The 16,236-nt window shown below is 46.2% G+C and overlaps 2 protein-coding genes across 4 annotated transcripts in view; one reads left to right on the top strand and one right to left on the bottom strand.

Moving 5' to 3' along the window:
• The window catches only part of pcxb (pyruvate carboxylase b), a 268,431-nt gene that overhangs the window by 71,923 nt on the left and 180,272 nt on the right, over positions 1–16,236 (bottom strand). The window lies entirely within an intron of this gene.
• Positions 1–16,236, top strand: part of LOC116385613 (leucine-rich repeat and fibronectin type-III domain-containing protein 4) — a 37,737-nt gene that overhangs the window by 3,622 nt on the left and 17,879 nt on the right. The window contains exons 3-4 of the mRNA XM_031851257.1: positions 14,132–14,743; positions 14,940–15,102. Coding sequence (XP_031707117.1) covers positions 14,158–14,743; positions 14,940–15,102 — 749 coding nt within the window. The 5' untranslated portion in view covers positions 14,132–14,157. The remainder of the gene's footprint in view (positions 1–14,131; positions 14,744–14,939; positions 15,103–16,236) is intronic.

A 16,236-nucleotide genomic window follows, 5' to 3' on the forward strand; every position in this document is an offset into this window, starting at 1 on the left:
TTGAGAAGAAAATAAGAGACTGAAGGATTGATTGATTATAAGATGAAAAGTGAGATAGACAATAAGACTTTAAGAGATCTAGAATGATGAGTGACAAGATGATAAAGGTTAGAAAGAGGCTAAGATGATACATGAATGGTGATCTACCGTAGGAAGATAAAAATAGAAAGATAGATGAGGAAGCAATAATTAGAAATGACAGATGGCCATCGTTATGTAGCCTTCTACTATCACCAATGGCTACAATTAGTCTTACATGACCCCAAACAGTCTGTGAAAGATCACCAACACCAGTAATGAGCTATTTAGAGACAGAACTACAAGGGCAGTACGGTGTACTATGGGGCTTTTCCATGTAATAGACATGCCAATTATGAAGCCCAACTTAGGGGAAAAGTGAAATTCTACCTTAGAGGAACATTAATCAGCCCGGAAACGAGAGAGATTCAGCTTAAAAACAATACACCGTTAGAAACTATTTCTATGAACAAGAAGTGTTTTGAAATAACTGAGACAGGGCTCATTACTAGCGCTGTTGATCGTTAACAGCAGTTTTGACTCTCGCTTTGAACAGGGGCAGCTCTATTCCTGAAAGAAAACAAATGACTTATTTTTTCTAAAGTGCGACAAAGAGGCCTTTTGAATTCCATTAACCAAATCATGATTCTATAATTGGATTCACTCTCCCGCTAGTGATAGTCAGAAGAATACAGAGCAGGCGAGTGTCACATGGTTCAAAGAGTGAAACAAAAAGGCAGAATAAAAGAACATCCTCTAGTCTACATCATCTCGTTGTTAGCACGCGTGTCTGTCATTCTGAGGCTACAGTGAGGAAGACGCACGAACAGATGGGATGCTCACTGTTCAAAGTAGGAGCCTCGCCAGCATGAGCAGACCGGCAAGTGAATGAAGGACTGGGAAAAAGGCAAGGGAGTAAATGACTGATTGAAAGGGAGTAAAAAAGATTGCAGATCAATGAGTTGACCCTCTGCTAAGCCCCTCCCTCCTCAGTTGCTGTTGCTACCCGTTGCTAAGCTTTCTCTTTTGATTTATCATCGAATTTCTTTGGAAATAATGGGTCCTTAATTCCAGACATAAGCAGGCTTCTCATTTCCACCGCCGGTTTTGCAGCCATCACAGCCGTCACTGGCCGGTTTCATCAGCTGTTGTTAATGAGCTAATTAAGCTAACGTTAGCTCCCTGAGTCGCTTGAAAACAACCTCTTCAGCAGACTTTTTGATGCTTCCGCCTTTGTTTTAAAAACAGAATCCTGCAGCAGGGATCTTAAATGTGCACTTGATGACTACACACATGGTGCATGGCTGAAAGACTTAGCCGAGCTTACGTACTTGGACGGGGGTTGGGGGGGGGGGGGTCCTATTTTCAAAAAGTATGTTTTCATTTTTAAACACTACAAGAGAAAAAGGCGTTCAGGATTAAGGACGAGCCCAATGTGTTTTGCGAACGCAGAGCAGGACAGAGCCGCTACTGTGACTCTAAAGTATGACATCGTGGCATCCAGGCCCGGCTTCTTTGTACACCGCAAAACAATGCGTTACGTAATGCTGCTGGCCTTGGAGGTGATGCTGGTTGCTACCATAATGAGCTAGTTAGTCTGACAAACTAATTTTTCCATCTTACGTTAGAACAGACAAACGTAATCCATTAATCAACTTTTCCTCTTGGGTTAAAAAGAAGGAAAACATCATGTAAACTCTAAAAGATGCAGAGTACTTGGCAGGGGTTTAGCGAACACCAGTTCAGGAATTAAAAGTTAAAATGAACAAATGAGAGAGGCCGATTTATGAAGTGTTCAGAAAATAGTGACCAACCAAATCCCGAGGGCAATAGCTGCAGGGACTGCGGGTGAATGAAACAAGAGGAAGAAAGACACATGAAAAGACATCAAAGCAGTGATAGATGTAGGACGTCACGCACCCTTCCGATTCTCAAACCAGGGGAAGCACAAGATTTGAAACCCAGAAACAAGGTAGACGTGGCCCACTGTCAGAAAGGTGGCATTTGATGGGCGGATGACAAATGGCGGAGGGAGGGAAGCGAAAAAGGATGAGCCATCAGCCCGCTGTCAACAGCTGAGGAACCGAATGGTGGGTGATGGAAAGAGAGGTATGGAACGATAGCGTGATGAGGAGGAGTAATTACAAGACTGGCTGCTTAAGATAGGGAGGAACACTCAAGAGGATGGAGAGAGACTGACTAATGAAGAATGAAAAGCCGAGCGATGACACTTGAGAGGTTGATGATAAGAGGGGGGGGGATGAGGGAATAGAGGAATAACTGTCTGAAAGAGAAAACTATGCTAATAAAGCGGTGGCACGCTGTCGGATAGAGAGATGGATGAATGAATGGAATAAAACTGCAACCCGGTGGAATGTTGAAAAGGGTGAGTAATTAGACAGTCAGTAGTCAGACATGGGAGGAAAAGACGGGACGGGAGAGGAATGAGGATGAGAGGAAGAAAAAGATGAAAGGAGAGATAAAGAGTTTGTCACGGAGGGGAGGAGCGGACTGAGAGGTGGAGGCAACAAGCGCAAGCGTATAGTGCACGGGCATGGATAGATAGAGGGATGAAAGGATGAGTAATTAAACTGTTGACAGTCTGTTTAGGCACAGCGGGCGCCTGATGAGCAGAGCAAACTGTAACCACGGCAACCGCCGGAGACAGACGGAGGGATGGTTTTGGGGGGAGGAGGGAGGAGGACATGGGGGAGAGCCAACTGAAAGTGTGTGTGTGTGGGAGGCGACAGAGGGGGTGGGGGATTAGAGGGGAGTCACACAACAGAGTGACACAAGTGGGAGAAGAGGGATGAAAGAGAGCATGAAGAGGAAGAGAGGGATGAGATGAGGAGGTGGAGGTATCGGCTGGTTTAGGAAAAACTAATTTAAGGATTCCTGAGCCCTTGTAGGAAAGCTGCCCACATATCTGTAGAAGGTTACTCTGTTCTCCTGGTGATACTGATATGAATCTATAAAACTACATCTCAATAGTAGGTGGGTTGAAAATACCATTCAGCAGTGCAGACGGAGAATTGCTTAAATACAAAGTACTTTTTTAAAGTTATCTGGCTAACTTCCTAATCCTGCTTTGTGAAAAGCCCCTCTGGAGATGGAGAGGGAAAAGAGGGCTCGGATTTACACCAAACTTTGATGCGTTCAGTCGTATCAGAGGAGTGAACACCGACAGCCACGCGTCCCATCCGAGCACGGGCGACATGCTGCTCGGCTACGCCGCGCTGCGTGTAAAACGCATCATGCAAAGGCTTTACTGTACTCTTCATGGAGGGGCTTCTGTTGAGAATTCCTTTCTGAATCTATTGCCATTATGAATCAATAAAATGTCACAGTATGGTGTCTTTATGTTAATATTCAATACAGTCCTGCACAAACATTTTGCTTCTAATTACATAAAACTGAGAAAAGCAGCAAATACTGCGTCGAGAGAGGTTGGACACGGTAAATGGATTTTTTTTAGATGTAAAACCTTCGAGAGTGAGTTACTGAACATTTCAGCGAGACAGCTTACAAAGGTGGTTTGTAAGAACCCTTGCCACGCACGTTGGCACCAGCTCAACGGCAGCTGTGCGCCGGCACACACAAACCAACCACTTCTGTGACTCGCAGGTGTTTTGTCGGTATTACAACCGTGCTCAACAGATGCAGCGGGTTGTAGACGTTCGAGTGAATCACGATGCGGAATACCGCGTGGGCGATGACTGTCGGAAGACAACCGGCTTGTAGTGCCTCGTCTGCAACATGCATAAGCCTAAAAGTTTGACAGGGGAAAGCACGGAGCGTCCCCGCCTGCATCAGCAGCGCTAAAGCATCAGAATATATGAGATGTAGCAATAAACAAACTCAAGGGAAACCAGTTTCTCCCTGCAGGCTCATTGCGGCGCAGTGTTGTGTAGCTTTTATTAGTGTCTTCACGTCAGGAGGGGGGGAAAAGCGCTTTGTGGTGAGTTACAGTGCAGTTTGTGATTCATTATGGTTGAGAGTAGCCGCTGTGATCAAACAAGCGTGATACTAATAGGCCTTAACCACGTTATTATCAGTTCTTATCCCTAGCCTATACCCTACGTGGTTGTGTTTCATAGAGGGGGTGAGATAGAGGAACGCATGCAAGAGCAATACAGATACAGTTTGTGTGTACGTGCATGCTTGTGTAGCATTAATCAATACATCCATCACTTTGACTCAGAGGCCTGGTTGGCATGTCCTTATCCCACTGTGCTGGATGCAGAGCGCTGATTGGCCAACTGCTCTCTTACTCAGGATTCCCCCTTAGAAATCCAGGAACCCTGCTGGATCAACAATCTGCCCCACACACACACACACACACACACACACACACACACACACACACACACACACACACACACACACACACACACACACACACACACACACACACACACACACACTTTTTGTCATGCCGCATCCTGTCGTGTCAGCCAATCAGGTTCAATATAATTGCTGCCGCAGGGTTTCTGATTGGGCGGGAGCTGTTGACAGCTCAGCAGTGATGTGTTTGTGCGTGGCTCGTTCGACCGGCGTTTGCGGCGGATTGCAATTTTTTTTTTTTCCCGCCGTTGATTGGCCACAGCTATGTAAACATACACAGGTGCACACAACACACACAATGTGTCGCCGTTGCAGGAAAGGCTGGTACGGGAGACCGAACGGGGGACGGGGGTGGAACAGACATTATCTTTATAGGGAGGAGGAGGAGAGCGACACACAAAACTGCAAGCGCAGGATGTTCGGGGTGAGTGAGTGGCAGGCCAGTTATTTTGCAACACTTGTTATAGTGTGTTTCATGCAAAGGGAAATGTGCATGTGTGAGCAGAACTGTGTCTAAGCATCCGTATGTGTGCCCACGTTTGTGAGTGAGGATTAGAAAGGGAAGGAGTTCAAGTTGAAGCCTTTGACCCTTCGCTGACTGCAGAGCACCCACACACAAACAACACCAAACCTTTTCACATTCAACCGACACAAAACCTTAAAGCCTCAAACTGAATAAGAATATTTGGTGGGACTGAACTCAAATAGATTGGATGCTTCATACTCCAAGTGTTTGGATAGGCACGTCGCATTTTACGGGACGGGGACGTAATTAGAAAGTCTGAGCAGCATTCACTTTCTAATCAGACACAGGCTGATGCAGACAGCGGGAGAGGCACCAGACTCTCACAGGTGGGACTGTCATGAGTTGGACTCGGTCCATAGCCGCTTCCCTTGAAGCCTGACTGGAGTAGTCAACATGCATCTGTAATAAATTGCACGATACACGTCCAATATTCAGCCTCTAAAAATACGAGAGGAAATTGTCTTTGTAGGATCATCACTTGAAGCGACCCCCCCCTCTCATCATTTTCGTCTGATGCGTCGGTAAAATACAGATAAAAAAGCTTGCGAGTACATAGAGGATGCCAATCCATACAGATGCCAAGGTTACACTCAGCACAGTGTGGAATGTGCATCAAAAGAAGAGCATGTGGCAAACACAAAGACTGTCAACTATTAATTAAATAGTTAGTTAATCAGCCCCCCCCCCCCCATCTTAAACCACGTTACTGTGCAATTTAATCAGATGCAACTGTGCTATTGCCATCTGGAGTAAAGGAGCATCTAAACAGAGTGGTATTGAGCCGCCGCTCTGGCACCAACGTGACAGCTCTACCACCAATGACAGATGAGTCCCGTCCAAGTATAAAAAGGCATCCCGGTAGAGCGGTGAGACAGCACTTCATGTCCCTCATTTGCTCAGTTGTTCCAGCTGGATCCATCTATAAGACTAATGCAGATGTATAGAATGAAAGCACTGCTGTAGTTTACAGACTTTCAAAACAGATAATGTTGACATTGACAAGGTAAAAGGAACAAAAAAAGAAAAACGCTCCCGTGCAAACCAATGCAGCACAGTATACTTCTATCAACACGTACACAAAACACTGATCTTCCAGCACTTAACGACCAAATAGTGGATCACACTTCCAGATTTCACAGAGAGCTTCATAACGGATCACGTTAGGGCCGCTCCCTGGCACAATCTGAGCCAATGAAGCGCCGCGGAAAGAAAATCATTGTCACCTCCATGGTTTGCCAATTCAATTTACCTCCCAGAAAATTTGATCCCCGAGCTGTGCAGCCGTGCGGGATTTCCAAGAAGGGAGGAAACAAAATTACAAAAGCTCAGCAAGGAGCGGGAGATTGGCTGCCACAGATATAACACGAAGGCTGAGGAAAGTTTGTGAGCTGCTCGCTCGTAGAGGGGGTGGAAACATGAGCCTGGCTTGCTTTAGTAATAGTTAGACGGGGTTTTAAGCTTTTGTTGAGTTTTCATTTCTTTCGAAATCTTATTTTAGCTTCGTGATGATAACTGCTAATAAAGTGCAGAGTGAAATATTAGAAATAAACTCACGATGATGCAAAAACAAGGAAGATGAAACGGAGCCTTTATTGGCTGCGCTTACTTCTTTTCCTCTACGCATCAGAGAGAGGAGGCTGTGCCTTCCAAAACAGGCGTACTTTTTAAAGAATCCACGGTGACATTGGGTTCTTGGGCTTTTTAAACTTCAATTTTGAGTTCAAGTTCATTGAAGACTGGCGTTGCTTATCTGTGCAAAGGAGATAAGTAGGCAGCCTTTTCTAAAGCAGAACTTTAAAGCCTTCGCCAATACTATTTTTATGTTTTTACTCCAAACAGCACCTCCTCTGAAGTACTGCCATGTAAAAAAAATAAAATAAAAAAATGATAGCTACTTTTAAGAACGCCTTACTTAAGATAAGGTGCTGCACTCGCCTCAATTTCCCTCAGCTCGGATGAAATGCTCGTGTCCCCCCGAAAGGGAATTTTCTGGACACGAGGCGCAAAAATGTTTGATTTTCATACCGCTGAAGAAAATCACCAGAACTTGAGTTTCAACAGTCTCCTTAAGAGCTGTGAAATGTGCATCTGTGAGGCAAAAACAAGGTCTTTATAGAAGCATGTATTTTCTAAACTGATGCAGAGGTGGAACTTCTCCAAAGAAAACAGCCCAAAACAAAAACATCTTCAAAAAAAAAAAAAATCTGACTGTGCAATGTTCCAGGAATAGAAACAATTATCAAAATCTTCCAAATAGGATTGATTCCAACAGGATTTAGCCAGAGAGGGTGGTGCATACAGATGGGTATACTGTGCTCTCCACACACACACACACACACACACACACACACACACACACACACACACACACACACACACACCCCTTCTTTTTCTCTCTCAAAAACAACATAGAGGTTTGGGAGGAATTAGTTGAGTGGAGTATTTCAGGAGGACTATTATTTTGGAGCCCCGCTGTGAGGAGAATGTAGTCCTCTTATTCTAAAGAGAACACACTCCACTTCCCATTTCTCTTGCTTCACTTCTACCATTTACCTCAAGGGTTCTGTGGGCTTTTTCCATATCAATACCCCCTACCTATATAGCTGGGGGCTGTGTACAGTCCACAATGAGTGTACGGATTGGAAGAAAAGCACTACACATCAAGCACTTAATGCCTGACATTTGCAGATCTTTTCTTTTTTTGAGGGGCAAAGACTCGACAAAAAGAGGAGGCTCACATGCTATCTGTGCCTGAAAGCTATTGATCTTCAGACATGACTTTTACAGCCAGAGACACAAAACAGACACGACGATTGAATAGTTCTATTTGCAGACTTCCTGTTTAGATGCTTGTTAGTGCATGAATTATTCAACACAAATTGCCATTAATCATCTGGTTAGATTGTGAGTCTTGTTTACTTGTTCTTTAAACAGCTACATCCTGGTCCAATGCAACATTTCACCAATGCCAGGTTGCAATGTATTTAGGCAATGTTCAATGTTTCTTGTCCTGAAACTCCGGTATTATATTGCCACTAATATTAAGAACTTTTGAATAATACCGTACCTGATGGTCTCATGTACTCCACCCACTTCTTAGCGGTCCAATCACATGCGAAGGATCTGATTTAAATCCCTCTTGCTCAAATGTTCTACTTCCCTGGGGAATACTCACAGCACAGAAGCGAGTGATGCTTTAACCGGGACTTTAAGACATTTAATAAAACTGAAAAATGTCTGACCTCTGATAAGAGTTTAATGCCTTGACGAAAGATTTTCGGCCATTATAGTGGCAATAACGTTTCAGTGTTGTGTAATATGTCCCCGGCCAATACTTCAACTTCACTGTCGCTCTCTTGACCGGTGACCTCTTTCTTCCTCCTCTCACTTCTTTTACCTCATCACCTTTTCACTCCCATCCTTCAGCCACGCCAGCGTCTCTCTGCGGCCTTACAAACTCAGTTCAGACACGGCTCTGCCTCTCCCTCATCAAATCCACTCTTCCCTCCCTCATCCCTCTCTCCGACAGTGATGGATGGCGGCCTTCACCCGTTTATCGCCTTTACATATTTCTCTGCCCATCCGCTTAACGACACACATTCATACACACCGACTCTTCATCCCTCCTTCTTTCCATCCTCCATCTTCTCTCCCGTCGTCTTCTTCCACTCCTCGCACTGCCCCCCCCCCCCTCTCCCCTCCCCCTTCACCATCTTGTGCAGTCTACTCCCATTTGCTGTTCTTTTCCCCCTCTCCATGTATTTCACGCAGTTGGCCTATTTCTGCGTCCCTCATTTGTTGTCCGTTTCCATATCCAATGTTGCACCCCTCTCCCTGTGCTTTCTATATTCTGGATGACTGAAGAGGACAGCATGCGACAGAGGAATGACAGAGGAGTGATGGCATCAAAAGGATGAGTGGGCTTACAGTACACACGACTGCCGCACGGAGCGGCTATGTGGGTGTTCTTTTGTTCCTTGGCTAGAGAGAGAGAGCGAGTATGTGTCGGCCTCCCTATAATTATGATTGTGTGGGAAGACTGTTTTGGTATGCTGGCAGTTGTTTCTGTATGAAAGTGCTCACCTAATATCAAGGGCCTGGATTATGAGTAAGAGTGCATACTAGGGAGCCTTAGCGTGATTGAAAGAATATCTGTGTGTGTTTGCGGCTGCCTCTGTATTTGATCCGGTATTTGTACCAGTACAGCTTGTGTGTATTTCCACATCGCACAATGCAGCGGGGCCAATACGTGTTCTTTCCATTCCATTTCGTTGCTGCCTGCAACTTTGTCCCACCCCAAAGTAGTCGAAGGTTAACCCCTTCATGACGCTGCGGCGACTGGGGCTGGCAGTGATTGTGACGGAGGCCTTGATGTGTGCCTCTTCGTGCTCCAATCAGATGGGTGGATTACTGCGCTTGTGATAAGTGGCTTTTGAGAGCTAATGCAAATCCCCTTGTTTATAAACACTGCAACGTTCCCTAAGTCGATTTAAGTCGATTACGGGCTAATGGCATTCGCACGTGCCGGAGAGGATGCGCAGACGCATACGCCGATATGCAGATTCGGAAATCTACATGCAAACACACACACACACAGTATTTATGACCATCGTTGTGGCTGGCATTTAAGAGGCCCTGACATTTATAATAGTCAACTGCGAATTACAGACTGAGACCAACTAGAAAATTAAGCCTTTGAGTGTCGGTCTTCCACGTGAAATAACAAAGATCCTTCTAAACACATTACAGCTTAGAAGTCACGCCTGAAGCTTCCATTAATTGCGCCGTTTTGGGTTCAAAAAGTAACATTTAGCAGAGTCATATTTAGCAGGGGTCGGCCCTTCTGTGGTGGGCGTTCAAACAGAAACTTTTGCACGTTAAGGGCGAGGTTGGGTCCAGCCCTGCAGCTCTGAGTCGTGCTCCAACACTGGGGCTACGCCGAGCAGCTCCTTCCACGGACGCTTTTAGCTCATGTTCTCGCTGCTCTCTCCAACTGCCTGCTTCTTGCTCTCTGGAGGGTGGAGGGTTCGCGCAGGGTAGCGAAGCAAGCGGCTTCCCAAAATAGAGGGAGCAAAAGGAAGAAATAACAATATTTTTTAAAAACAAGTTGCCAACACTTGTACGTAACCTGTGCCGAGGAGCGCTCTGAAAACACAAAAACCTAAGCAAATGTGCATATATTTTTATGTGATGGGAATTTCTCCCTCCCTCCCTCCCCCCCATTTAATCTGTTCTTTATCTGATCTCTTTTCATGTCATCTTTCATTGACTGTCTCTTTTTATTATTTCAGTCAGACTTGATACCAAAGGGTTTTTGGCCTTATTGCTATAAGGCTGTGTGTGATGTGTGTGTGTGTGTTGATCCCTCTTTATCGCAAATTCAGCAGCAAACTCTTACGAGCAAGTGGAGGCTTCTTAAGTGCAGGAGAAAGTCACATCAATTCTCACACACACACACACACACACCAGACAATGATGGTGGAGCTAACCACACACTGCAGGTGTAGATACTAGCTGATAGTTGACTCACATACTGTACTGCACCTGTATTCTGCATCAGTGCAATGTGTAAGATAAGACTGTATTGATCCCCCAGAACAGAAATTCAAGCGTTGCAGTAAAACAAGAAACAGATAAGGAAAAGAAAAACTTCTTCAAGATAAAATCAGAATGATAAAGCTACATACAATAACCGATTCTAGAGTACACAAGTAGGTAGCGCGGTTCCATTAATGCCTGAGAAAATTGAAAGCAGCAATGTGTCAGTTTTAAGTAATCTGATATGCAGTAATATCCAATATCTAGCATATAAAATAGTCAGTAGAGGAATCTAAAGTGTGAGGATTTGCAAATGTCTTCTGTTTTATATGATGGCTATCATGAATATTTCAAACCAAGACATCTAAAGACATACAGTAACCTTGGACTTTTCTTTTTTTTGACATTTTATAAGATGAAAGATTAATAGAAAACGACCAATACTTTCATCCATTCAAATTGAAAAATGTATATTTGATGTTGAGGTATCTACTGCTGTCACATCCTCTTGAATGTATTTCCATAAAACAAGCCGATTCACATTTTGTTTTTCCACGATTTCAAAATTTGCTTAACATGCACGCTACATTTTATTGGAAGCTACACTGAAACAGCTGTGCAGCTAGCAAGTACATGCCGTTTCCAAACGAGTGGATGCACACACGCACCAAAAGCCTCAGCGTACAAAGTGAACCCCCCCCCAACAAATCAATTACTCGTATGATTGCCACCTTTAAATGGGAAAGACAAGGAACACAATAGAAAAAGGGCATGAAGGCAATGTTTAAAGAGAAAGAGCAAGAGGAGGAGTGTAAATGAAAGGGACAGGATGCTATCCATCTCTCTGGGTCAGATCGATCACCAAGTGGACGGATCGGTTACACACGACTTGTGTGTGTGTGTGAGCTTCAGTACTGCACTGCTCTAGTTGCAAATGAGATCGGCTCCCTAACAGAGGAAGAGCAAGAGATGAAGGGGAGAGGGAGATGTAGAAGTGGAAAAGAAGAGCAAGGAGGGAGCGTGTCTCTGAGATGGGGCAGAGCACGGCAGAAGATGGAACAAAAACACGTGTGTGGCACGTACGATCTGAGTGTGTGTGTGTGTGTGTGTGTGTGTGTGTGTGTGTGTGTGTGTGTGTGTGAGAGAGGGGAGGCAAGGAGACATAGAGGGCAGCAGAGTCAGCAAACGATAGAGAGACAAGACAAAAAGACAGGCAGAGGAGGTGGAGGAGAGGGGGGGAGAGAAAGGTGGTGGGGTAGAGCTGTGACTGATAACATTGTCGTACTCAGGTTGCCTCAAGGGCAGACAAGACAGAGAGAGAAAGAGAGAGAAAGAGAGGGAATGAGACATAGAGAAAGAAAGAAAACGCGGAAAATTTACGGAGCAGCCCGAGGCGGAAAGGGTTATAAGATGGAAGGTGAGCAAAGATGGAGAGGCAGGACGGAAACGGATAGAAAACAGGAAGAGGAGGAGCACGGCAGCCAGAGATAAATGGCAGAGAAACAAAGAGCAATCCCTAGTAATAGAGTCCGAGGATGAAGAGGAGAGGTAAGAGAGCAGTGGGGGGGAGGAGGGGATTAAGGCATGACACAAGGAAAAGGATGTGAAGGTTTTCCTGAGGAGAAAGAGAAGAAGAAGGGAGGTAGAGGGAGTTACTAAGAGAGTCAGAAAGCACAAGCGAGACAGGGCAGGAGGGCGGCAGGGTAAAGGAGGGGGAAAAGAGGTAAGAAATGGGGGGTGAAGGAAAGATAAAGGTCAAATGTAGGAGTGGAGAGAGGCGCAGGCCGCGTGAGCATATTGACATTCAGCGAGCCGCCGGCTAAAGTAAGCTGTCTGAAGAGGGAGCATTAGCAGAGCGGTGGGGGTGGAGCCGGTCGAGCCAGGAACGGGGCACCCTGCTCGACACCACCTTTTTTTTTAGGGCCGCAGAGTCGACACATTTTTAAGCGGCATTTCACTTTTTTTCCGGAGCGTTTCCACATTTTAGTATGCACGACTCCACGGGAGCTCAGGAGCAGTCGACTTCCAACCTCGACTGCCCTGGGGACTGGCTGTCACTGCAGGCATTCGTGACTTTGTCTCTCACACACACACACACACACACACACACACACACACACACACACACACCCTCTCCTGCTGCAAGCAGTTTTTTGGAACCGATGACACCAGACATAAGGGGTGTGTGTGTGTGTGTGTGTGTTGGAGTAAGTTTTTTAAGGTTTGGTTTGAAAAGGGCAACAGGTTCCTGGTAGTTACTACAGCTCCCTAGAGTGACTAAGCACCGCTCGAGTATTAAGAGTTAAGTAGCAAAAATGGACAACTACAGTGGTGTTTCCCAACACGTCAGTCATTGTAGCTTATTAAAGATCATACGAACGGGCACAAACTGGCCATTCTGCCCGTCAAACTTCCTTTCTCTCTTTAACTAATAGCCCATCGCTTTTATGTTCCGCCCAGAGATCCTGTTTCAAAAGGAAACGCACGGCATTAAGGAAGCAATGATAGCATTCATCGGAGCGCAGGGTGATCCATAAGTAATGTATTCCCATCATCTAAGAGGGATGCTGTTTATTTCCTTGCTTCTCTTTGCTTTAAACGGTGGAAAACATTTAGGATCATCATTTCAAAGCACTGGGTTTCTTTATCATGACTGAAGGTTTCAGAAACTGGGACGTGATTTTGGATGTAGGCCAAAGCAAACCATGTAGTAGGGAGGAGAGTGCTAAATACTGTGCTTTGATATCGACGCCGCTTCGATATCTGAGCTAAATGTTATAAAATAAAACCTCTTCTAGTTCCACGCTAACACCTAATGGAAGAAACATTGAGCCAGCAATTTGTGTCAACCTGTAAAGTCAGCATGATATACGGTTGTGTCTTGGCGTTACTCAAAGTATTGGGTTGCACACATTATACGTCTCCATATAAATCAGGCTCAAGTTTCCGGAGAGCTTTCCCATGATACACCGGTCCTTCCCCGACGCCGCTGGTGTCTCTGTCTGTCTGTCTCCGTCTCTCCTCCCTCGTCACCGGGGCTGCGACTGTTATCAACACTCACTGTCACTCCGCCTGTGTCTAGGTTACAGTTACTATGACAACTACTACGCATGCCAATCAGCGGCAGTGACTCATCTCTATACCCCGCCGACACGGAGCCGTATTCAGGGATGTCCGCATGCACGAGGCGCGCGTGTTTACCGGGAGTCTTGCCGCAGCATGAAGGCCGGTGACCCAGTTTGAGTCTCTGACCCCGCAGTCTTAAGAAGAGGGTTTCGATGATATAACACTAATCCTCTCCTACAGGTTTCTAGGTAATGGTTTCTATGGGGACTGGCTGTGTTCAGTGCTTTGGCATGTTGTTGCTAGGCGATATGCTACGGTGGTGAAGAGGTTCTTGCGAAAGTGTACATTCAAGAAGGTGTTCGTTGCAGGGGTATCCGCCATTCCTCAATATGGATTCTTTTTGTGCTACGAGGCACCAAGTGGGCATTCGTGCAGAGTGGCACTCATTTAAGAGCAGCCCACACAAGCACACGTGTGTGTAGAGCAGGCTCTCGCTCCAGCTCTGTCTAGTCAGAGTGGGTGGAAGACAGCAAAGCAGACCTAAAAAACACACTTCAGACATCTCTTTAAAAAAAAACATTTCTGACCAGGTAACGAGTCTTAAACACATTTGTGCTCTTTGTTTTCCTCTCCCTCCAGGTCTGTGGATCGCCAGGCATTCTACCATGCCTGTCCCCCCATTCTTCAATCCCCGCAGACAGAAACACCTGCCCCACACGCACCTCCACCCTGAACAGAGGGCAGAGCGCTCCGCCTCCCCCTCCCTCTTCCCTCCATCCATCCTCTCGCTCTCTCTCCTCCCCCCTCTCGTCGTCTCATCTCTGCCCGCCTCATCCCATCTCGTCCACTGCGCGTGCCCCGGGGCCACGAAAAGAACCCTTCCCGACCCCGTCCCTTTCCCGGCCTTTCACTGGCTGACTCTGGTCACATGCTGCCTGCTGCCTTCTCTGATCGGAGCACAGGAGACGTGGGGCATGGTCTCGGCCTGCCCCTTCCACTGCGTGTGTCGGAACCTCTCCGAGGCGCTCAGCACGCTCTGCGCCGACAAGGGCCTCCTGTTTGTGCCCTCGCACGTCGACCGCCGCACCGTGGAGCTGCGACTGGCCGACAACTTCATCACGGAGGTGGGCGGGATCGACTTTGTCAACATGTCGGGATTGGTTGATCTGACTCTGTCGAGGAACACCATCCACCTGATCCGACCGATGACCTTCGGCGACCTGGAGAGTTTGCGCTCGCTGCATCTGGATGGTGAGCCAAACCCGTAATCCCATTATTAACACTGAACTTAAACCCTTAAGTAGTATTACATTACATTACAGTCATTTAGCAGACGCTTTTATCCAAAGCGACTTACAAATTCAGAGTCTATCACATTTCTACACCGTAGGCACAGCTACGGGAGCAATTACTCATTGCTCCCATTACTTCATATTTGTGTTTCCAGGTAATCGATTGACATCACTTGGACCCAGGGACCTCGCAGGTTTGGTCAATCTGCAACACCTGATCATCAACAACAACCAGCTGGTCAAAGTCTCCGTCCAGGCGTTTGACGACTTCCTGCTCACACTGGAAGACCTCGACATGTCCTACAATAACCTCAGGAAGTAAGCTTTTGCCTCCATTGTGATCACACAATGCACTCCGTTCTGCTTTGTTCAGTGGAAACATACCGTTAACACTCCGCTCAGGTGTCGGTCTCAAGCGTACGCTGCAGACGCACAGCTCGGCTCATAAAAAATGGCAAGGCGTGGTGTAAACTGCTGTGTATGATCTCGCAAAAGTCAGCAGACACAACGAAGAAGAACCAGCTCAAACTGCTGAGGCTGGGAGGAGTCGACTAACGGCTCAGGAAATTGAAAGCAAATTAATTTTGATGAGGTCCTAGTTTGCTTTGACTTAGATTTTGTTAAGATTTGATGAGCGCACGCCTGCGCTCACCCCGCTGTGTAGGAGCGTGCATCGCTTCAGCTACTCTATAAGGTTCCTCCTAGTGCACCGTGTGGTATTCCACTCGTCTCAGTCCAGCACAATGGAGACGCCATCCCTCTGCACTGAATGATAAGTCGGAACAATGATGATATTCTCTATCGAGCCCCTATTCCCCTCTTCACATTCCCTCACTGCATTGTTGAATTCAGCAGCTTCTGGCTGTCAGTTCTGATTAGGATGTTTCATTCGTCTCCTCTCCAGGAGCTCTCTGGCCTCTCTCCAACCTCCACCGACCATAAGAAAGGAGTAAAGAGTCTTCATGATGCACACAACAGCAACTGCTGTTTGCCCTTTGTTGTTGAGGAGTCTTTACAAACTGAGATTCAAAGTGAGCCTGCATCACCGATTCTTCCTTATCAAGTTTAAAAAACGCTCAAAACTGGAAACGGGTCATTTAATATGAGGACTCTTCTTGTGCAGCGGAGGAGCTTATCCAGGTGTGGAGGGAACTTATGGCTACTTAGCGTCTCCTGCAGCTTAGATTTGTTCAAATACTGCTTTTACAGAGCAACTCTGGAGCCCATGGTGTTAACTTTCTGGGACACTAGTGTTGAGCAATGCGGCAAGGATGGCAACTGCCAACTAGTCTTTGACCTAATTATCGGTTGGCTTCTGCGCTACATGCGACTCCTGTTCTGTATCAAGATCTGTTTGTAAGATGAGTTTAAGGGACACTCCGGTTGACTAGGGTACAAAGTGTAAATACTGTTTTCGGTCGAAACCGACGACTGAGAACCAGCGGCACATTT

Source organism: Anarrhichthys ocellatus, unplaced genomic scaffold, assembly GCF_004355925.1.
Source record: "Anarrhichthys ocellatus isolate YVR2014 unplaced genomic scaffold, GSC_Weel_1.0 scaffold11, whole genome shotgun sequence".
Classification (NCBI taxonomy): domain Eukaryota; kingdom Metazoa; phylum Chordata; class Actinopteri; order Perciformes; family Anarhichadidae; genus Anarrhichthys; species Anarrhichthys ocellatus.